Below are 23,139 nucleotides of genomic sequence, written 5' to 3' on the forward strand. Positions count from 1 at the left end.
GCTATTCTAAGAGCGCAATCCAGACACTTCAGCATTGAATCCTGTTATTCTGTTTTTGTTTGGATGACAGTTGCGAAAACACATACAGTGCCCCAACAGTACAAAACGAATGTTTGTCTAATCGCCAGAATCTGTGGATGGAAAAATAGGCATGTCAAAGCAACGCAGCCTCGTATGGAGGCACAAGCAGCACAATGAAAACGAATTCTTTAATCCAGTACGTTAAATGTGCACTCTGTAACGCGCATGTTACATGACGACCTCAGGCCATCACCTCCCTCAGGCCTTGCAGTATTCAGCAGAGTTCTTGTCACCTTGTTATCTTTTTACTCAGATTGCGATACCATTAGCACACTGCTGACAAAGAGAGCTTAATAGCTTTTCAATGCACATTTAGGGCCAGATTAAAAACATTGCTTCCAATTGAGTAAAATCCCACTGGAAAACGCTTCGCAAATCAGGCCCTTACTGTTTTAGCTCTGTCTTTCTTTGGTGTTTGCTGAGACCAATAATCTAGTCCTGTGATAATCTGAAGCTAGTCACCCTTTCCCCATCATTGCTGTATTTCACCATTATAATCTATGATCTATGCACTCCACAGGTGCCTCAGACTGATTTTCCCAGCTGCGGTTGACCTAGTTCCAGGGTGTCTAGCCTCGTGCTGTCCAGCGACATCGAGCAGCGGCAGGCCGCCTGCTGGAAAAGGGGCAGCATGTCGAAACTGTGGGGAGAGCCGCATCATCCAGAGTTCCTTTCTTTCACACTTTAGGAAGGTGGAATGTGTGCACATAGCAGGTCACGTGGCCTGCAGTTTGACATTTTGCCCACAATTGCCCTTGCCACAAACCATCTTTATTTTGCCTGTGTTTTTGATTTCTTGATTTGGCAAATGTGCTATATTCTGAAGAGGACAGAAAACACACAGTCAAAATAAAACTTGCAATCAAGAAACATTGATACGGCAGTTAAAGCATGCAAACTGTCCTTAAACTCCTCCTGATGAACCAGCATCAACTTTGCTGGAGAAACGCGTGTAGACGATGAAGGAATCTAGGACTACCCACTCACTACCTATTATTCTTTCAATTACTCTTGTTATTGTGAATATACTTAAATAAATGAACCTTCACCAAAAACAAGTGACTCTATAAATATTTTTTTTGTCCAACCACTAATACCTGGGCATATGTTATTCTTGTTATTCCTGCAGCAGGTCATTTTTTTTTACCTATTCCCTGATGCTTAAATGTGGTTAGTTGGGGTTGTGCAATGTATCACAACAGTCACCAAGAGACGGCCATAAAACAAGGGGCTTGTAGCACAATGTTTAACCAAAGTGAGAGATCATCAGGAAATAATTGAATCTCACTGCGCATTGCTTAAAAACATTGTGAGTTCTCAAAGTCTGCAATATTTTATACATAACAATACCACTGTCGAAACAGGTCAAAATGAGTTTGTTATTGACTAGCATCTTTCAGTGATGGGCTGCAAGTGTTTTAAAATATTGAGAGGCCATGCCCACCGGACATGGACGAAAGCCATGGCTAGTGGTCTGGTAGAGTTCTAAAATGGACAGTGCTGGGGCCACTGGACACGGCCATAAGCCATGGCTATTGGTCTGGTAGTGTTCTAAAATATACAGTGGGCACGGCCATAAGCCATGGCCACTGGTCATGTGTGGAAAACATCTATGTAATAACAAAACCCTTGCAATTCAAGGAAAAAACTGTAGTTGCTGTAACGTTAAGGTGCACAATACAATGTAAAAAAAACCTTGAAATTCAAGGAAAAAACGTTAGTTACATGGACATTAAGGTGAGAACTTAATGAAACAAACCCCCTGAAATTCAGCTAAATCCACCTTAACACCCCCTGTTGCGTAGCCTATGACCACAATGACGACATCACAGATCACCTCACTGATGACATCTTGGCCCTCTTCCTGCTCCTACCTGCAAAGCTAAAAACCTTGGGGTCATCTTTGACTCCACACTCTCTTTCTCTCACATATCTGAGGTCTCTAAGAAGTCACACTACCAGCTTCACCTCAGAGGTATCCTTCCTTTCCTCTCCTTCCCCCATGAGCTCACTGTCTCTAGAGCCCTAGTTCTCTCAAAGCTGGACTACTGTAACAGCCTCTATCTGAATCTGCCTGCCTCTACTCTCCGCCCTTTGCAACTCACCCAGAACAGGACTGTGAGACTTGTCCTTGGCCTCAAGCCCAGGGACCGTATCTCTCCAGGACTGAAATCGCTACACTGGCTCCCAGTGGATGCGAGGATTAAGTTCAAAACCCTCCGCATTGTCCACAGGGCCTTCTGGGGCCTCGGGCCAAAATACCTTCAACTCTCTCTTCCTAAATATCTTACTTCTCGAGCTCTTCGCTCATCCACCTCCAACTCCCTCAGGGTCAGCCGCTTCTCCAAGCAACGAGTTGGGGGTAGATCTCTCTCTGCTGCAGGGGCCTCCCTCTGGAACAGCCTTCCTGCCTCCCTGAAACTTGAAGAGAACCATCTCTGGTTCCGGAAGCACCTCAAAACCTTTCTCTTTGCCTCCGCTTTCTCTCCCCTCTTAATATTACTGAAACTGCACTGAATCTGCATCAGGGCCACTCTCCTACCCCAGTCCGTGGCCCTGCCACTCTCCCCTCCACTGCCTACCTGGCAACCCCCGCACTATGGGACTGTCTCTGTATCCCTACAGTCCCTCCTCCCAGCACTTGCCTGTACTTACCTTGCACTTGCCACCAGCTGGCCCTTATTATTTATTTTTTTCTACTAAACCTCTACTGCACTTCTCCTCTCCCTTTCCCCCTTGCACCCCCCCCCCACTCTGCACTTGCGCGATCTGAATGACACCTGGTCTAGTAGGATCGTTTTCTGTCTCCCTCGTCACGCCTTGAAACACTTTTGTATAGGCGCGTTATAAATGCCATATCATATCATATCATAATTACATGTTGTAGGAGGTCACTGATAACATCACAAATGGCATCACTGATGACATCACTAATTACATTTTATATAACAGATTACATCAATAATAGCATCAGACATTGCAAGAACATTCTACTGAACTTAATTATTTTTTCTAACTTTCACAAAAAGTGGCTCTAATTTTTTTCCCTTTTTCTTTTTGGTTTACTTCAAGTATGGATGAACTAGCAACATATTAAACTTCCACACACCAAGTGCCACTTAGAAATGTTCTACATATCTTTTCCATCTGCTTTTCTTTTCTTTTACAAAAAAGTTACACCCAGTGCTGCTATAAACACACATATGCATTAAACTTTCATGAAAATACTCCTAAAAACAAACATTTTTAAATACTCAGCATTTTTCATTTCATATAAATATCACACTTTCAAACCTCACACATTACACCCCTTACACTGCCACCCTTCTCCACCTGCTCACAGATATTTGTATACAGCCAAAGTATCTATATACAACACTTCACATTACATATAAAGTACTTTTTTTTCCAACCTTTACTATAAGACACCAAACACTGCTGCAACAACAATCCACCATTGCATTACCACCAGGCCACAGTTTCCCCATTCTTTAAAAACACTGCAACACATTAAAAATACATTGCACCGCAACACTTTTCCATTAAAATTAGCAGCACAAAAATAACGTAAACATGCACCATTTTCTCACACCAATTTTTTCCCTGTTCCTTCTAATGTCCCAAACAGCACTGTTCATACTCCAATTGTTCTAACAACACAGTTAACATACTAGTACACCACCCATAACACAACTTTATTAACTCTTTTTCCAAACAACTCCTCATACCTTCATAAATAACAACCTCTCTTACTAAAATACTTCACCATTACCACATATACCCACTAACTTTCTTTTACAATTACAGGAAAGAAGAATATTGCCAAAGACAGCTATAAAAAAAGAACACTCTTCACATCCTACAAAGTAAGTACATTAATATAGCTGTGTATCTCTTTAATTGTAACAATTTACTTTCACTATATATTAGCCTAGAGTATTCTTTTCGAATCAACATTAATTTCACTCTTACTCACTATACTGCAACATTCACACTCTTTCTATTCCCATTTAAACACCACCATTATAACAACTACTGTTTTCCTCAAAAACATAATAATGTGCCTACTGATTCAATCACACCACCACTCCCTTACTTACTAACCCAAGCTCATCACAACTGTACAGACTCTGACCCTTACAACCTTCCCAACCACACCTACCATCATACTACACAATCACACAGCACTCTATTCATTTCTACAATCACACACACCCACCTATGCACAATACATGCATATACATTCCACAACTTTCAAAGTCAAACTTTCTTTTTTACACAACAGACAAACCAAAATGCCTACCAAAAAGTAACTCCATAAAAAACAAAGAAAAGATAGAACAGATAAGACTAAAAGCAAGCCATATAGTCATCCGCCTCTAAAACTATTTATAGAAAACATTCAAACAAATCAGCTACTAACCTCACTCAAACAAACAAAACCAGCCACCACTAAAAAAAGTAAGGCCCCTCTTGCAAAAACGTAATGTAAAAAAAGATGTAAAAACAAAAGCAGACCTACTAATAAACCTAACACTGTATCTACCAATGTTATCGTAGCCACAGTAAAGCATTCCAACAAATACGTTTTACAAAAAAATGTTCCACCATTGAGTTCTTCACAATCACATAAAAACAGCTGAAATGTCATGATCTACACTTAAAAACTAACACAGAAGACTAATCCTCAAAGCACTAAGTGACAGCACATTTCTACTAAAGAGAACATTGTTTATATTGATTTTAAACAGAATGAAACCACTAACTAAATGAATCAATACATTACAATAAATTCTTCTAAACATGTGCAATATCAATATAAATAACTTTCCAAACTGCAGTGAAGGTGAATGGATTCACACAAGCAGCACAGAACCATATTTCAATGAAGAGGCTTATAAACAAAAACAAAAATAAAATGAATTCCCATATACAGTAATGGCCGAGGGTATGAAATGGTAGGAGACACCATTATGGCAAAAGAAACCCTTATAGAAAAAAATTCCTCAACAAACTTAACCAAATATTCCTTTGGCCCAAACAAACCGTCCAGTGTACAAATGGACATGCATCTCAATGTGTAACGTACGCCAACAATCCTTCAAATCTTCACGACAATTCCTCAATCACTATGTGGAACCAAAAGACAAACGTAGATTGGAAACTTTACAAACCATGGACTCCTGTCCAACGTGAGCAGCCACACTGGAGTGCAAGGACATTCATTAGCCTGCATTTCAGGAACTGCTTGCAAAAGCACCTTTGACCACATCAACATGTTAGCAACACATTCTGCTATACAGAATCTTGTGCATAGACTATATTATGCAAAAAGTCCTGCTCTAGAACTGAACATTTAGATAACATTCTCCGACATGGAACAGCCAAAGAACTCCTTGAAGAAATATAGCACATCAAAAGTAAATACTTTGGAACTGAAGTTGAATTTGAAAATTCACTAACTTCAGAAAACATTAGCAAAAACCTCACAAACATCAACTTCCTAACAAACACATACAAAAAAGAAATAGCTAAGTTTCAAAACATATTTGCTGAAATACCAGACCAAGTATGTGTCTGTTGTTGCAGAACCTTCTATTAAAAAAGCATACAAATATTAGATATGGCCTACAAAATAGAGCACAATGAGGAATCCTAATGGTTGCAATTAGCTTTATATCTAACAGCAGAAAATAAATACAAAATAATTCACCCCTCAATAATTTGCATGCACTGCAATGCAAAGCTTGACAATAGCCAAATGCCTTCACGTGCTATCACTAATAACTTGTGGGAGAGCATTATAATACAAACAGTATACCCATTTCAAGCTATAATACACCTTCAACCGAAAAAACAGCCAAATTGCCTCCATTTGAGTTACTAAAAGGCATCCATGGCATAGTAGTATATTTGTCATTAGATCTTAAAGAAAATGTAGAAACTCTAGGAATACAACAGCCAACGGATCAATCTTTGATTGTACTAGTTAATGGTGTACCAAAAAAAGACAAAACAATTTGGCAACAACTAATCGACTTAAACAAAGTTAGACAAGCCCTACAATATCTAAAAGAAAACAATGAATGCTACACAGATATAAACATAGAGGAAAACTTAAGAGAAACCACCCAAATTATTCAAGATACACCAGCAACTAGCCAATTTCAAAGTGTAGATCCTGTTACTGCAGCCAACATTTTAGACCAGTATACAATTCAACCACTACACTCCAAAGACACCATTGAAGATGTGTTAGAAACATATCAAATGCATCAAGTCAAAGGATCCCCAATGAGCATATGGGAAAAAAGTGTAGAAGCACGTTCTTTTCCTCTACCCTTTCCTGCAGGAAAAGGATGAAGATATGATGAAAAATCCACACCAATTAGTGCATCAGAATGTCACTCTTTACAAATGTATTCTGAAGACCCCAGATTCAGACAAAATGTACAATAGATTTTCCACCTCCTTTTCGAAAGTGAAGTAGCAACAAAAACAGGCTCTCATTTTTTAAACGTGTCTTCTACCCAACTGCTTCAAAAGATAAAAGACAAAGATGAACGTTTGCAGTCAAGTACCACAAATCTCCTGGCAAACATGCATGGTACAAAAGAATACTAGTTCAAACGTCACGCTGATGTATGTTGTATGTTAAGGAACCTAGGCCCACCCACATGGTTTGTTACTTTAAGCTGTCCAGAGTACGCATGGGATGACTTGTTATGCACTGCAAACCAAAATAAAGAGGGAATAGATCTAAAAACATGAGGAGAACTCTGTTCTCTTGACCCTGTCAATGTATCAAGGTACTTTCACCATCGCTTCATTGCCATGCTGGACTTCATCTGCAATAAACTAACCCTCTGCTCAGAGAAGTACAACACTTCTTTTGTAGAAAAGGATATCAATCCGGAGGAGCACCACACATCCACATGCTTTTGTGGATAAAAGATGCTCCCAAATTTGATCATGACAGTGATGCCACTGTTTTACAGTTTATTGAAAAATACATTACCTGCGACATCCCTTCAGACACCACACATAGTGACCTGCATACACAAATCCTACGCTCCAAAAACATAAGTGTGCCAAATACTGCTGTCATAGCTATAAAAACAAAGGTAAACACTATACCAAATGTCGCTTTTGCTTCCTTAGACCAGTTTGCAAAAAAAAGGACAAGTACATAGCTTGATGTCTTCTGTTAGACACAGTGTAAAAGGCAAATCCCCTAAAAACACATACACCATTAAAAGGGACGAAGCATCCAAGTACATCAATTATTACAATGCAATCATTGCCCTCCTGTGGAATGCAAATATAGACATACATTACATTGCAGACAGTTCCACTACAGTTGCAAGATATGTCACAGCCTATCTCACCAAAGCTAATAAACCAGAGATAAAATACCTCTGGGATGACATATCACCTGACAAAACACTGTCACAAAAATTGTACAGCTTCAGTATAAAAATTCTCTCCCATAGAGAATGCAGGTGCTACGAAGCTGCAAACCATTTAACAGGTAAAGCCTTATATGATCAATCTGAACACATTGGGCCTCATTACAACTTTGGTGGTTGCAGTGAAATTACAGGCACCCGGCAATGGCCAATTACTGGGGCAATCTAGGCCCGGCAGACCCGGTAATTGCCCAATGGTGCCGTGCTACCGTGTAGGTCTGCGAGCGGGTGCCGGTCTGCCCGCCAGTTCCGACCTGGCTGGCAGTAAGGCACCCGCTCTCAGAACTCATAGTATGGTGTTACGGTACCAATGGTGCTGGTAGCATACCAGCACCATTGTTACCATACCGCCATACTTGTAATGAGGCCCATTGTCTGGCTAAACCTTGGTCCAGCTTCATCCCGAAAAAGAGTACTAACATCCTATCAAGATATAGAAACAACAGCCACAAATGATCCCAACATCCAGGACAATTAAAAAAAACTATTTAATTGACACATACTACCCAAACAGAAGTACTGCTTTGGAAAACATGTGCCTGTACGACACAGCTCAAAACTACTCCTACAAAAACAATGTCACACCAGATGAGACAAATGGCAAATATTCAGTCTCAACTTGTGAAGGAAGCCTAATGAAACTTACCAAACTCAGCATAATTAATCATATAAAGTCATCATTTAAAACTCTGCAACATAGAGAACTTTATTACATGGCCCTACCACATCTTTTTAAACCTTGGAGAAAAGAAGAAGAATTATTAGGTGACTATGGCTAATTTGAAGCTGCATTCAATGCAAATGAAAGCAGTACAACAAATGTCAATTTCAAACAATGCAAAGAAATGTTGAACAATGGACGCCAACATGAGGAAGACATTGAAGCTCTATTAGATAAAGACACTCCTGAAGGCAGTCAACCTTCCTTTACAGGAAACCAAGAACCACTTGGAGAACCATTCATTCTAAATGAAGCAGAAATAGCCATGACTGAGTTAGAAAATACCATGTATAATTCTAAACAATGTAAACAATCTGAAGAAGACTTTTCAGTGCTCAAACCACAGCTAAATGATGAACAACTTACCATTTATCTAGAAGTCACTGAAGAAAATGAACATGGTTTTAAACATGAAAATAAAACGTGTAGCTGTAAAAATGATAAACCTCTGCTCCTGTATGTAAGTGGTGAAGCTGTTTCTTGCAAAACATTCTTAATTCATATAATCAGTACATTTCTGGAAGACTTAACAAACAACAACCTTTTGGCTGTTGTAAGCCCACACAGCTTTAGCTGCCTACAACATAGGAGGTGTAACTTTACATGACTACTGCTCCTCCCAGGAGAACACCAAAACAAATTAGAATACTGCAAATTATCAGCAGAAGCTGCCACTGAAGTATGCAGAATACTGAAACAAATGAAAGTGCTCCTCAGAGATGAAGTAAGCATGGTTTACAATCTCATGTCAGCTTTAAGTCACCCGAGAATGCAAGAAGTCCTAAAAACGGACAATGAAGAACTGTTTGGAGGAAAACATGTTATTATTTTTCGGAGACCTCCTACAGTCAACATCAGTAAACAGTCAAAATATTAGGACACAAACAATGCCATAACACACTCAGCAGCATTGGAAATGAAAATCTCTAGCAACATTGTTGCTACAGATAACTAACTCAAAACATGCATCAGTCTGCAGACCTCACCTATGCTATCATTTTAAAAAGCATCCTAACTGGTCTGTTTACTAAACATGCAAAATCCATCTTAAATACTAGACTAATCCGTGAGCTACTCATAGGGCAAAACACATCTGCTCCTCATGTCATGGAACAATTAACTAAACAAAATCTAAAATGCATGTCTTAATGCCAACCATTGCAAGCTGTAATCAATTCAATGATGCAATGTTGAAAAAAGAAATACTGAACATAGTGGCTCATTGGAACTCGCACTACCTCACGGACTCCAGCGATTGGAGAACAGAGTTCTAGCAAAGTGTCGGAGGGAGAGAGCAGAAATACTCTTAGTTGCACCGCTGTGTAAGTCACAAGTATGGTTTCCGATGCTAATGGAGCTATCGGTAGACCTGCCGAGAATACTACCAGGGGGAGAGCAACTGCAAACGGACCCAGTTGGGTCGTATCATCCTCTTAGAGTGAGAGGGACACTCCCGCTCATCGCATGCAGGATATCAGGAGACGCTGGGCGCTGCGAGGCATTTTGATGCAAGCTGCAGAGCTTGTGGCAGAATCCTGGGCTCCTTCCACTAGAAGGAGCTACAACACGGCTTGGGCCAAGTGGTCTGGCTGGTGCAAAGGGAGAGGTGTTCATCCCATTTCAGCACCTGTAGTGGTGATCCTGAACTTCCTAGCGCAATTATTGCAAGACGGGAGAGCATTCCGCACGATAGGAGTATACAGATCAGCGATTTCAGCGGGACATTTGCCGATAGAAGGCGTACCAGCTGGTGAGCACCCAGCAGTGGTGAGGCTCATTCGAGGGGCAAGATTTAAGGTCACCCCGGAACCTCGTTATAATACATTGTGAGACGTCACAGCAGTCCTCCAGCTTCTAGAGTGCTGGCCCGCAAATAGATATTTGTCCCTTAAACAGTTGGCAGGGAGGTTTGCAATGCTATTATGTCTAATATCTTGCAAGCGGGTATCTGAGGTCAGAGCACTTGAGATAAATAGGAGATCCTTTGGTCCAGAAGGAGTCACTTTCTTGATAGTAAGGAGAACTAAGACAGGGACCTCTTCGGTACACTATCCATATTTTCCAAGCAAGCCCAAATGGTGTGTAGCGAGCTGCATCAAAGAGTATGAGTGTAGGACAGCAGAGTGCAGAGCAGCCGCTACTAGGCAATTGCTCATAGCCCGTAGGAAACCTTTTCAGGACGTATTGACAGCCACCATTGCTATATGGGTTAAAGAAATCATGCAGGCAGCCAACATTGATTTGGGGGAAGTACAGAGCGCATTCCGTACGTGGAGCGATGGCATCTAAAGCCTTTACGACAGGGGTGTCTCTGAGAGAGATTATGCTAGCGGCATATTGGGCTAGTGATCATACCTTTAAGGAGTTTTACTTTAAGCCAACCGAGAGTCTAGCGGTTGCTGTGTTGGGAAGCTTTGAACGAGCATAATGCTCGCCTCCAGTCTTGTCATAGAACGAAGATTACCCCTGCTAATTGCGCAGGGAGTATTAATTCTATTAAAGACTAGGAGGCGAGCATTAAATTCCCGCCCATTTATGTATTGTTAATGGTGATGTTTTTGTATAATGATTGCAATACATGGACACCACCCTGATTCTTCTGTTTGTATCATCCTTGGGTGAGGAGCAGAAGAACAATTGAGAAGGAAGGCTAGCGGCTATAGTCAGTGGAAGTCGAGGAGAATCGGCATATTAGTTTGGAGTGGTTTAAGTCTTTGCTATGTTGGTGGGACATGGTGTGGAGTTTGCGAGTGACAGTTCAGAGCACGTAAAAGAGAGGAGGAGCTCAGGGCCAGGATGTGGTCATAGCTGAGCTGGAATGGAGATGGATTACAGAGACTATGGGGATTGTAGTTCTAGTCTCTTTGGACATTTTTACAGTGTTTTGTTATTGGTTTGTTGAAACTGCTGAGGAGTAGTAATAAAATAAGTTGAAGCATAAAGCTTAATGCTCGCCTCCTAGTCTTTAATAGAATTAATACTCCCTGCGCAGTTAGCAGGGGTAATTTTTATTAGTTAAGGTGATCAGATTTAAAGCAACGATATCCTTGCAATTCAGTGGATGTGGGAAGTGATGATTATCTTAAATCGGCGTTCTTCCTATTGCAGAACCCTTGAGCACATAAATAACAGATGGGATTCACAATGACAAACAAAATTAGAGGCTGGCAAGATAGCTCAGTGGGTTCAGTGCTCATTGTGTGTGATTTGCAGGTCACAAGTTCGAATCCCAGCAAGGCCAACTTAGCCTTTCATCCTTCCAAGGTCGATGAATGAGTACCAACTCTGGTTGGGTGATATTGTATGTATATGTGTTCTATGTATAGCACTTAGGCGTAAGCGCTAAAAAAAATAACACATCAATAAACTCTCAAGGTCATCTACGGGGTGACGCTGAGTCAAGATGATCATCTCTACCCACATCTGTAGAAGTTCAAGGGTTTTGTTACGTTAAATCTGATCACCTTAACTGTTCCTTAACTGAAGTTTTTTCAGCATGCTTTTGTACTGCCCGCATCACCACTATCTGATGTGTAAAACGTTTACTGATAAAACAATGATTTTCATTCTGTAAATATGCAAAGAGTGCATTTGAAACCCAAACTAGGGATTATTCCCTTGTGATGATCTGAAATTATCCAGCACTTTCATGATTAAAAGAGAATTTTTTTCTACAAAATTAAAAGATTACCATTTTTGAAAGTCAGGCCCTTTATAAAATATATCACAGTATTAAATGCCCCTCTATCATGCTCCATGACATGTAATACCACACAGAGAGGGCCCCAAAGAACCCAGGCATGCTCCTGCACAACTGACCTTTATTCAGCCCCAGGATGGGGCCACTGTGGCACAGGCGGTGCTGCATTTTAAATGCGCTCAGCTTCTGATGTCGGCTTACGAGAGTTCAGTTTTGCGAGGCCGCCTCAGGCGAGGAAAGTTTCATTCTGAGGGCTGTGGCCTTGAATCGGGATGGTTGCCTATTGTCTTACACTGAATCAAGCTTATTGTATTTCACGAGGGCTCATCTTTGAGAGACCAGTTTATTTAGTGAAACAGCTCATTGAGTTAAAAAGGAATCGGACGACCACACGCTTTTATATCTTGGGTGCTAACATGGAGTTCTACTTTTATGTTCATTGTGGCGGTGAGGGGAGTGCAGACTGCCAATCTGATCTATGGCCTTGATAACATACTGTAATACATGACAGCCTGCAATATCTGGATAAAGGCCTGTAATTATCTTCCTTGTAATACATGACAGCCTGCAATATCTGCATAAAAGGCTGTCTGTTTGTTTTATTGATTTATAGAGCGCACCACACCCTAAGGTATCTGGGCGCATTACAAGAAACGTTGATAATGTACATAACTTCCTTATAATACATGACCGGATGCAATATCTGGATAAAGGCCTGTACATATCTTCCTTGTAATACATGACAGCCTGCAATATCTGCATAAAAGGCTGTCTGTTTGTTTTATTGATTTATAGAGCGCACCACACCCTAAGGTATCTGGGCGCATTACAAGAAACGTTGATAATGTACATAACTTCCTTATAATACATGACCGGATGCAATATCTGGATAAAGGCCTGTACATATCTTCCTTGTAATACATGACAGCCTGCAATATCTGCATAAAAGGCTGTCTGTTTGTTTTATTGATTTATAGAGCGCACCACACCCTAAGGTATCTGGGCGCATTACAAGAAACGTTGATAATGTACATAACTTCCTTATAATACATGACCGGATGCAATATCTGGATAAAGGCCTGTACATATCTTCCTTGTAATACATGACAGCCTGCAATATCTGCATAAAAGGCTGTCTGTTTGTTTTATTGATTTATAGAGCGCACCACACCCTAAGGTATCTGGGCGCATTACAAGAAACGTTGATAATGTACATAACTTCCTTATAATACATGACCGGATGCAATATCGGATAAAAGGCTGTACATATCTTCCTTTTAATACATGACAGCCTGCAATATCTGCATAAAAGACAGGGAAACAATTTTATTACAGGCTAGTTGTGACATCACAACTAGCCTGTAATAAGAAAATGACATCACAACTGCTGTGTAGTCTGTTATTAGGCTTCAGTTGTGAGATCACAATGCCTGCTGCTAGAGCCAGCAGAGGGAATTTCAGCAGTCACTTAGCACTTAATTAAAGCTGTGAAACGTTTTTCAAATTCCTTGCTTGCAGAATAGTTTTCTGTGACTCATTTCATCTGGTAATTGACCTGGAACTAAGCTAGGATGTTTTATGTGTGTACTACTAGAGTTTAACTCATGTCAGCACGGATCTGCAGGTTACTTATCTTAAAGCACAACATGAACGTTTTTTTCAATGCATTTCTGTTAAACTGCTTGATCTACTTTTCTGCTAAACATTAGGAGCTGCATGTTTGTTTTTTAAGTTGAAACGGATTCTATATTGCTTATATGGATCAGCAAATGGAAGATCTCTTGCATTATATTATGCAAGAGAGGAGGTATTAAAGGGAATGCCAGTGTATGGCCATATATTATAAGGAATACAATCCCCCCACCATACATAAAAAGGATATTGCAAGTCACCTTGGAATTCCATGATCATATAAAGGAACCTGGCCTTCAGCTTCGTTCCTCCATTTGGTCACGAAAGTCTCTGGTGACTTGCAATATCCTTATAATGTAAGAAAGGGGGTACACAATCCCATATATTACAGTACATTAGTGAAATCACATTGGGTTTTAAAATCACAATGCTGAGCCCGCACAGAGCAGAATTACAGCTACCAGTGGAGCACTTAGTTAAAGCCTTAGTTATCTTTTCAGATTCATGTATTCGGATAGGCCATTCTCCGACACTTTACAGCCATTAACATAAAAGGAACTGTTGTTGGTAGCATGTTTATTATGTTTACAGCTGGAGTTGAATAGAGGAGAGCAAGAATGTATTTGCATATTATCACCAACTGTAAACCAGAAAATAGGTTTTAAATGCAATGTTTTAACCTGCTAACATGTTTATGTGCAACACATTGTAAGCTTCATTTATCATGCGCTAATAGCGCTGCGCTAATTGCGCCCGAAAATGGGCATTACGTTGGTGCATTTACCCCCAGCTTAGAGCTGAGGTCAATATTGCCAGACTCGTGATTGGGCGGACCCTTAAATGCGGTGGTAATAGTGTTACCGTCACATTTAAGGGATGCCGCCCAACTCGTGATGAGGCCCCAAGTAGTAAATGTGTTGATGGTGCAGCCATGTATTATAAGGAATAAAATACCCACTACAGGATATTGCAAGTCACCTTGGTGTTCTGTGACCCTATAAGGAACTCGGCCTTTGGTCACAAAACTCCTTGGTGACTTTCAATATCATGATAACATATGCTAGGGGGTACTGTAACCCGTATATAAATAACAGCCTATTCATGCCTGGCTAATCAGTGGTGGCTTTTCTGACTCTCCCAGGTGTGTGCACAAGCTAAAAACCAACCGGAAGTTGGTGGGTGCTGCAGGAGCTGCTCCTATCAACACTAAGCAGCCTTTCTTGCCTGTAGACAGGAAGGCCTGTAAGAAGTGGGCCACTCATGATGCCTAGGAACGAGCTAGTGCTGCAATGCTAATCAGTGGTGGCTTTTCTGACTCTCCCAGGTGTGTGCACAAGCTAAAATATTATATAAAACCAACCGGAAGTTGGTGGGTGCTGCAGGAGCTGCTCCTATCAACACTAAGCAGCCTTTCTTGCCTGTAGACAGGAAGGCCTGTAAGAAGTGGGCCACTCATGATGCAAAGGCTCAAAACCACTAGCGTTTTAGGTAAAGAGTGAAGAAGGGCCTTCATTTGTCTTAGAAAGGATCACATGGTAATTGCCTTATTTTGAAGAGGACACAGGACGTGTCAACAAGAATGGGAGACTGTATGGTTCTAATGTGCGCTGGGGTGTATGCAGGCCTGGTTGGGATGAGAAGTGGAGGGCCCAGGATCCTTCGCTCTGTTTCTGTGCACTGTGGAACTCTGCAGGCTGTGAGCAGCCCAGGGCCGCAGGAACACCCAGGAAGAGGAAGGCTTAGAGCCCCCTTTTTAGCGTGGGAAAAGCCAGCAGGCATGGTGAGCTTCTGTCATCAAATCACGGACATTTGTTAGCCTAGGCCAGCAATGTCTGCCAACCAAAGACTTATTTGTCTAATGTTCATAACATGAGTGTTCTAGCTACACTTTTGGCCTGCACAACACAGCGGCTGACAAATGGTGTCAGATTTAGTTTTTAATGGGATTTTCTTAGTTCAGGAAGATGAAACAAGCCAGTCTTTAGCTCTGCATAGAAAAGCAGCGTTTTTTTCTCTCATTTTGCAGACAGCAGCTTAAGCCCTCCTTTATTCCTTCTTCCTGTTCCCAGAGCGGGATAACAGGCATGGCCGCCACTGAAAATGATAACACCCCCCCTGAGACATCGCTCATCCTGCTAAGAGTAATTGCCTTTTTCCCTTAATTCGATTATATCAATAATCCTCACAGAAGAGGACTGACTACCTTAACACCACGCACAAGTTTGCTGTCCAGTGCCTTAATTGTGAGAGGAGTAGAGTGGGCGATCCTGTCTCGGGAGGATAGCTCAGGGGCAACGTGCTCACCTTGGTAGCAAGCCGACACGGAGCACCACAGGTTTGATCCCCGGGTCCGCGCATAGAAACCTCTGGGTATTAAGTGCATTATAAATAACCCATCATATCATATCGTCCCCATGCATTTTGCATCAGTAGGGAACTTCTTTTTTTAAAAATAGGTGGTGTCCTAACAGACCTGTTCGTGTTTTCACTCTGTTGAAAACATACTTTTCATGAAAGCAAGAGAAATCTATAAAACTAAGGTTAAACATAAATAAAGAGAGGTAAACACATTTACTGATTTAAACATACTCAAATAAAAAACAAAATCAAATCCATATAAGGAAATGCAGCTTTCAGTCCTCTGCAGCATAGCTCAGGGTGTTATAGTGAATATGCAGGGATAGGCTTGTGCCCGGCAGGTCAACATTTCCCATCCCAGTAGGAAAACTCAAGGGTTTCATCTACCTGCCGCAGTACTCTGTGTGTAATATGCAGGCGCAGCTCCGTAAACTAAACCAGCAGAGACGATGCAGGCCCACGTTCATTATTCCAGAGCAACCTGTAAAAATTGAAAAATATACTCTCCATTCTGAAACTCATGAAAAATAGTGTTCTCTTAGAAAGGTGAATGGTGCATTTGAACAAAGCACAGGTTTCCCTTCTGGCAGGGACTGTGCAGTAATCCATGAGGTGGTAATGCATCAAATTGGCTGCTTTTGCGTTTTAATACTTCCGGACATTGAAGTCCTGAAGGCGAAGCCTGGCCGTACTGGAGGCATCCGAACAGTGAAGATTCCTACCTCCAGACACTGAAGTCCTGAAGGAGAAGCCTGGCCGTGGCAGAGGCATCTGAACGGTGAAGATTCCTACCTCTGGACACTGAAGTCCTGAAGGAGAAGCCTGGCCGTGGCAGAGGCATCAGAACGGTGAAGATTCCTACCTCCGGACACTGAAGTCCTGAAGGAGAAGCCTGGCCGTGGCAGAGGCATCAGAACGGTGAAGATTCCTACCACTGGACACTGAAGTCCTGAAGGAGAAGCCTGGCCGTGGCAGAGGCATCTGAACGGTGAAGTGTCCTACCTCCGGACACTGAAGTCCTGAAGGAGAAGCCTGGCCATGACAGAGGCATCAGAACGGTGAAGATTCCTACCACCGGACACTGAAGTCCTGAAGGAGAAGCCTGGCCATGGTGGTGGCATCAGAATGGTGAAGATGGGGAACCTGTCTGTGGTTGTGGGCGCTGGCAGGCTGATTTTAAAACCCTCCATTCCCCGGCTCCTTCAGCGACCCGCACCACTTAAAGCTATGCTGATAGACACATAGCTCAACAAGTAAATATCCTATCGCTATCCGCAACCAGGGACTACCCTGTCAAGTAATCAGCACCTTTCCAAGTACACCTGCTTCAACCGTGATAAGGGGCTCTTTGACCTAGCACCCAACTACAGTGACGCTGCCTAGCCTTAGCAAAGTGTCCTTTGCTGCCTCTCCTGTTAGAGAGTAGTACATTTGTTTTGCAGAGTACTTTGTTAACCGTATGTTCTGGTGGATTTCCCATAGTAAGGCTATTTCATACTAAAGTACAAATTAATCCATTTATATTAATCAATCTAGAACTAATTGCATGTGTTCTTATTTAATATGGGTGTGCACCAAACTAGGATGATCAATAACACATTAAAATACAAAGTCTGTCTTTTAGATTGTTGTGCTCTATCTGTTTGCATTGGTGTATTATGAATTATTCAATATAAATATGAATACAAAAAATAAAATACAAAGTCTACTATATAAAATACTTCACCAAATATGTTTGTTGTGTCCATCATATACTTGTGTGCAGTTTTCATCTGCAGAGCTCCATCCTTGGCCTACACATCATAGTACACAGCAGTGGAGGTGTACCGCTGTTTTTGTAACCCTCCTTATTCCCACACGTGTCGCTGACGTCGAACAATGGGCAAAGAAAGAGCATTGGGAAGCAATTTAACAGAATACCCGCTGGATCTTACTCACCATCGTCGGTGTCAGCCAGGATCACCACTTTGGTGGAGGGGAACTCCCTGCCAACCTTCCCGCCCATAGGCATGCTAAGGGTGATGTTGAAGACCTCATCTTCCTCGTACAGGGAGTCATCGATGATGATGACGCGGCACAACTTCTCAGTCTCATCCTTGTCGAAGCGAACGATGCTGGTGTGGTCCTCTGGGCGGCTTATGTAGTCGGAGTAGGATAAAACAGAGGAGGGCACAGTCCCCGACGCAGTACCTATGAGAGAAAGTGGGAGACAAGGTTAGTGAGGCCATTTTCAAGGTTTGGGCAAAACCAATTTAAGTCTTTTTCTTTACCAGTGAATGAATGATTCCCGCCATTGGTTTTTTGCTCTCTGTGTGCGGTGTTCCAAAAAAGTCTTCACATCTCTGAACATTATTGGGCGTAGGGAGCACAGCAAAATCCACTATGCTATCATCCCATCCCTGCACTGTTGTTGCAGTTAATCTTTGGAATGCCCTCACTTTTTATGTACGGAATATTAGCAATCTTCTTGCGTTCATGTTTATATAAGGTGGAGTACCCGATATGTCCTTTTGACGATGTAGGGATTATAAGCTACCTTTCTGCCTGTGCTAAAGACTGAAACTGCTCCCCATATGATGTCCTCACCCCCGCTTCCCATTCCTCTTAACGGCTTGGTCTTTTTTTCTTCTCTCTTTTTGGCCTCCTGGAGCACTCAGATAGCTTCGGATGGTAGTGCCTTCTGCTTACAATGCAATACAATACGCTCAACGGAAATGTTGGCCTTGATTCGGGAATGGGGGTTGGGCTTCTAGGAGAGGGCCAACCTAGTCTTTCTTCTGCTTGTGGGCTTTGTCTGTAACCTATGCTCTAAGCTGTACATATTCTTACTTTTTGCGCCCTTATACTCCAGGGTCCGGTGCGCACAATAAATTCTAAACAAACAAACAAACAAACGGGACAATGATTCTAGGACTCCATTTTCTTTTTCATTCCTTATGGTCCGGCCAGTCTGTGGACTTGTTATGTGACTGCTGTTTCTGTGTTTAATGCCCGGAGTGCCTATGGAGGTTGCCATTACAGTCCCTGTATGCTAGTTTTCACTGGAGCTCCAGTGGATGCCGCAAACTTGGCTAAAATTTCATTATACGAGGATCTTACTTTGCCTCTCTGGGAGTGAGATCAGTGGAAGTCTACATTGATTGTCTATTGCTAATTCCTCGGACCTCTATGGTTCCTGACAGCCTAGTCCTTCGTCTCTCTCTTTTAATATCTGCCTTCTAGGGAGCGGTGTATGTCAATTTAAGTGTTTTCATTCCATGGAGGCTCCATTGTAGCCTATACAATCTTGTCCTGTGGACAATGAGCTTGGTTCTGGTTTATCCGTAGACGGAGTTGCAACAAAGAGAGAGATAAAGAAGACATTGTGTGAGTGTGTGCTTTTTGTATTGTGTACACCCTTGCTGCTTGGCTCGGCACACATACAGACTATGGGCCTCATTACACGGATGGCGGTAAGGATTTACCGGTACCGGTAAATCCTTACCGCCTTACTACGAGGTCCCTTTGCGGGTTGGGGAATTTAACGCCTGCTTTTTGCAGGCGTTAAAAACCAACCCGCAAAGGGACCCAGGGAGCTAATTACGGTACCGCAATTTGCGGTACCGTAATTAGCGCCTTCCCCATTCCCATTACGCCCTATGGGGCAAAAATGGGAATGGGGAAGGGCAATGGTGGAAGGGGGAATTACCGCCCCGCCAACCTTGGAATGGGGCGGTAATTCCCCTTTCCGCCAAGGTGGTGCCGGTATTTTACCGGCATGAACCATGGCGCTAATAGCGCCATGGTTCTCCGCCATCCGTGTAATGAGGCCCTATGTCTCAGGTGGTTTGCCTGTGCTGGCTTAGAGTAGTTGTGTTGGCCTGTGTGCAAGCACCCTTGCTCAACGTACGTACTTATCTTCTCTCAGGTTTTAGGTCTGACAGTACATCCCTCATCAGACGACATAGCCGTGACAAACTGAGAAAAGGTGCAAATTGTTGCTGTGCAGTAGCACACACAATTCCGCCAAGGCTACTAAAATATCCAGATGCTCAATTTTCGTAGAAGACCAGCAAATTTCGTGGGCCGAGGGGGAATTTGCGGACAGCTTTCTGAATCAGTCACGAGGCAACATGTAGCAGTGATGTAAAACACCTATACAGACATCACTGAATATACAAGCACCCGAATCGGGCGCTTAATGCCAAAGGATCCATTGGGCATGCCGTGTGGTGGCAGCAGGTATTTGGTCTGCACCACGGTGCAGGCAGCAATGGGACACATTTTAGGAAGTCATAGATCCCAACCTTTTTTGGCACCAAGGCGGGTGAAAACACCCAATTTTCTTTTTGGCTGGTGAGAGCCCATAGAAGTGAATGGGCGTATGAGAGACTTGGCGGGTGATTCAGCTGCTTGCAAGGCGGGTGACACCCGCCAAAAGTGGGTGAGTTGAGAGCTATGCTATTGCGATTAACTCTTGAACATGAAAGTACAAATAAATAAGCTAGTCATTGCCATGTCAGCATGTGTCAAACTGGAATGGTCTTGGCACGTGTCCGAATGTGTTCGAAAAAGGCCTGGCGAGACCCTCGTGTGTGTGCGCACAACGTCCGTCCATCATCGGAGGGTGTACATCAAGGGCCCACAGGCGCTAGTGCAAGCCACAGAATATTGCTTCACACTCTCAATGTATGGGATGCGCTGGGAATCATTGCAGTTTCCAAACTGCACTAGTGCCAAAGAAATCACAGGAGGATGAAACTTGTAAATCCTGCAAATAAATACACATGCAACTTGACAACAGGCCTGAAAAGCACATGGAGCCGGCATGTTCTCTTGCCTGCGCAAGGCCATACCTGCTGTGTTCCTCTTGGTTCCTTTCCTCCGAAAGTGCTAGCACTTCACTGCGTTAGTCCTGGCCCTTTTTGAATTCTGCTATCAGTTGTATGCACTGCTTAGTTTGTAAAAAAATAAGTGCCAGGGCCCAGATATTTTCCAGCATGCCTAACTCTAAATATGCCATGGAATTCCTCACATGTGGAACCGAGCACACTAAGGTCAGCATCCCTAGAGCATCACGTTTTATACATAATGGGAAGAGTACTTTTTGCAAGGGCTGTTTGTAAAATCGATGTTATGACTGTTATCATGTTTGTAGTTCATTTTCTCCTGAGGATGACCTTGGACCGAAACGTGTTGAGTGATTGAAATGCATTGAACATTTGATCGATATCTGGATTGCAAACATACATGAATATGGCAAATTGGCAATTGCATATTAAATGATTGAAATATTACATTTTCAAAGATAAATCGAGTGATTAGATGACAAAGCATCCAAACGTGTTCTACTTGAATCTATAATGATGGTCCCATTCCCCCCATGAGGTGAACCATGGGCCTTATCCTTGGCCTCAAGCCCAGGCGCTGCATCTCTCCAGCCCTAAAATCTCCCTGCTGCCTCACGGTGGTTGCAAGGATCAAATTCAAGACCCTTTGCATCATCCACAAGGCTTTCTGGGGCCTGGGACCTTGCTACACCAACTATCTCTCCCTAAATACCTCCCTGCTAGAGTCCTTTGGTCCTCTAGCTCCAACTCTCTGCAGATCTAACGTTTCTCCAAGCAGGGAGTGGGGGGTACAACTCTCTCTTCGGCAGGAGGGTCCCTCTGGAATGGCCTCCCTGCCCCTCTCCATCTTGAACCGGATCTCCTTAAGTTCTGGAACCTTATCAAGACCTTCCTTTTCTCCTCCTCCTTCCCTCTCCCCTGCTAGTCTCCTCCTGCCTCTGCGACTGGTTGCCGTGTTCCCCTCATGAGTCTTACTAGGGTCATGCCCTCCTTTGACCAGCCTCCCCTGTATCCCTTCCTTCAGCACTTGCCCTCGGGCACCCTTCCTTGACTAGCCTCTGGCGCTAGTCCACCCCTGTCCTCGCACTTGACCCTATCCCCGTTTTCCCCCTGGTACCTGCCCTCTTGTGCAACATTTACCACTTGTCCAGCCCTGGGCCCCCTCCCTCCAGCACTTCTTCCTCGCCAGCCTCTCCCTATCCCATCCCTTCGCTCCGATCTCCCCCTGCACATTTATACTGCACTTGCATGATTCGAATGTCACAAGGTCTAGGAGAACCATTATTGTTGTTTTTCTACACTTTTGCTGTATTGGCGCCATACAAATGTTTAGTAAATAAATAAAAATGGGGAGGAATCTTCCCCATAGGTCTCCCCACGCCAGGGAGGGTATCTGCATGCGTCTCGAAGGCATCAGTATTCTGATGCAGACGGAGAGGCTGAACGTATACGGATAGTCTCTGTGTTTTTTCCACCTGAAAAAAGGCAAGTAGTGCCCGTAAGAATCCATTGGAATTATGGCCGCCATGTTTGCTCATAGCGGTTGCAAATCATGATCTCTGCCGTTTGCGCCTTGCACATGTAGTGTCGACCGTCTCTGGTTAACCGCATGAAGTGAAACATGCACAGGAACCCGGGGTCTTGCCGGACTCCTTTGTGTGTTACTATATCAAGTGGTTAATGACCAGAACCTGGTCAGAAAGTGTGGTTGCACACTATCCGCAGGTTTTTCGGCCTCAACAAAGTTAGGGCTGTTAAAAGGGCACACAGCCGTTGACCTGCAGAGTCTGGGATCAGAGCTTTCAGCTTATGTTTTGTCCAGACTGTACTAAGAAAGAAAAGGCGAGGCCCGGGAGGATAGCTCAGAGGCAAGCAAGACAAGGCATAGCAACACAGGTTCGAATCCCAGTCTCGCGCTTGGAGACTGGTCTCTGGTATTTAGAGCGTTATAAAAGGACAATTATTACAAGTACTAGTTGGTGTTCTTTTGAGTGGCATCAACGAGCAGTGAACCAAGCATGGTAAGTAGTGGTGGGGGGGAGAAGGGTGAAGTGAAGATCGCTCGAGGGATCTTTTGGGTAGCATAGTTCCAAGTCGCCCAGAGACCTTTCCCGTTCCTAGTAGAGAACAAAGATGCTGAAAAGCTCCCTTATCCGCAGGAGTGGCCTGATAAAGGAACAAGAGGCCATTGAGTCCCTGACTTGCACCGGCTTTCCACCCGCCCTATCTACATGCGATAACGGAGAGAAAATGGGAACAGAAGCCTCCAAAAGAAATGTTGACGGTGTACTTAAAAAAAAAACGACCCCAAATCAGAGGTGAAGTCCCATTTTTCCTGCTCACGGAGCA

General features: G+C 43.0%; 1 protein-coding gene across 1 annotated transcript in view; it reads right to left on the reverse strand.

Annotated features, from left to right (window-relative positions):
- FREM3 (FRAS1 related extracellular matrix 3) overlaps positions 1-23,139 on the reverse strand; it is a 275,102-nt gene that overhangs the window by 93,966 nt on the left and 157,997 nt on the right. The window contains exon 6 of the mRNA XM_069631210.1: positions 17,900-18,151. Within this exon, the coding sequence (XP_069487311.1) occupies positions 17,900-18,151 (252 nt within the window). The remainder of the gene's footprint in view (positions 1-17,899; positions 18,152-23,139) is intronic.

This window comes from Ambystoma mexicanum, chromosome 6q, assembly GCF_040938575.1.
Source record: "Ambystoma mexicanum isolate Mex_15411 chromosome 6q, UKY_AmexF1_1, whole genome shotgun sequence".
Taxonomy (NCBI): domain Eukaryota; kingdom Metazoa; phylum Chordata; class Amphibia; order Caudata; family Ambystomatidae; genus Ambystoma; species Ambystoma mexicanum.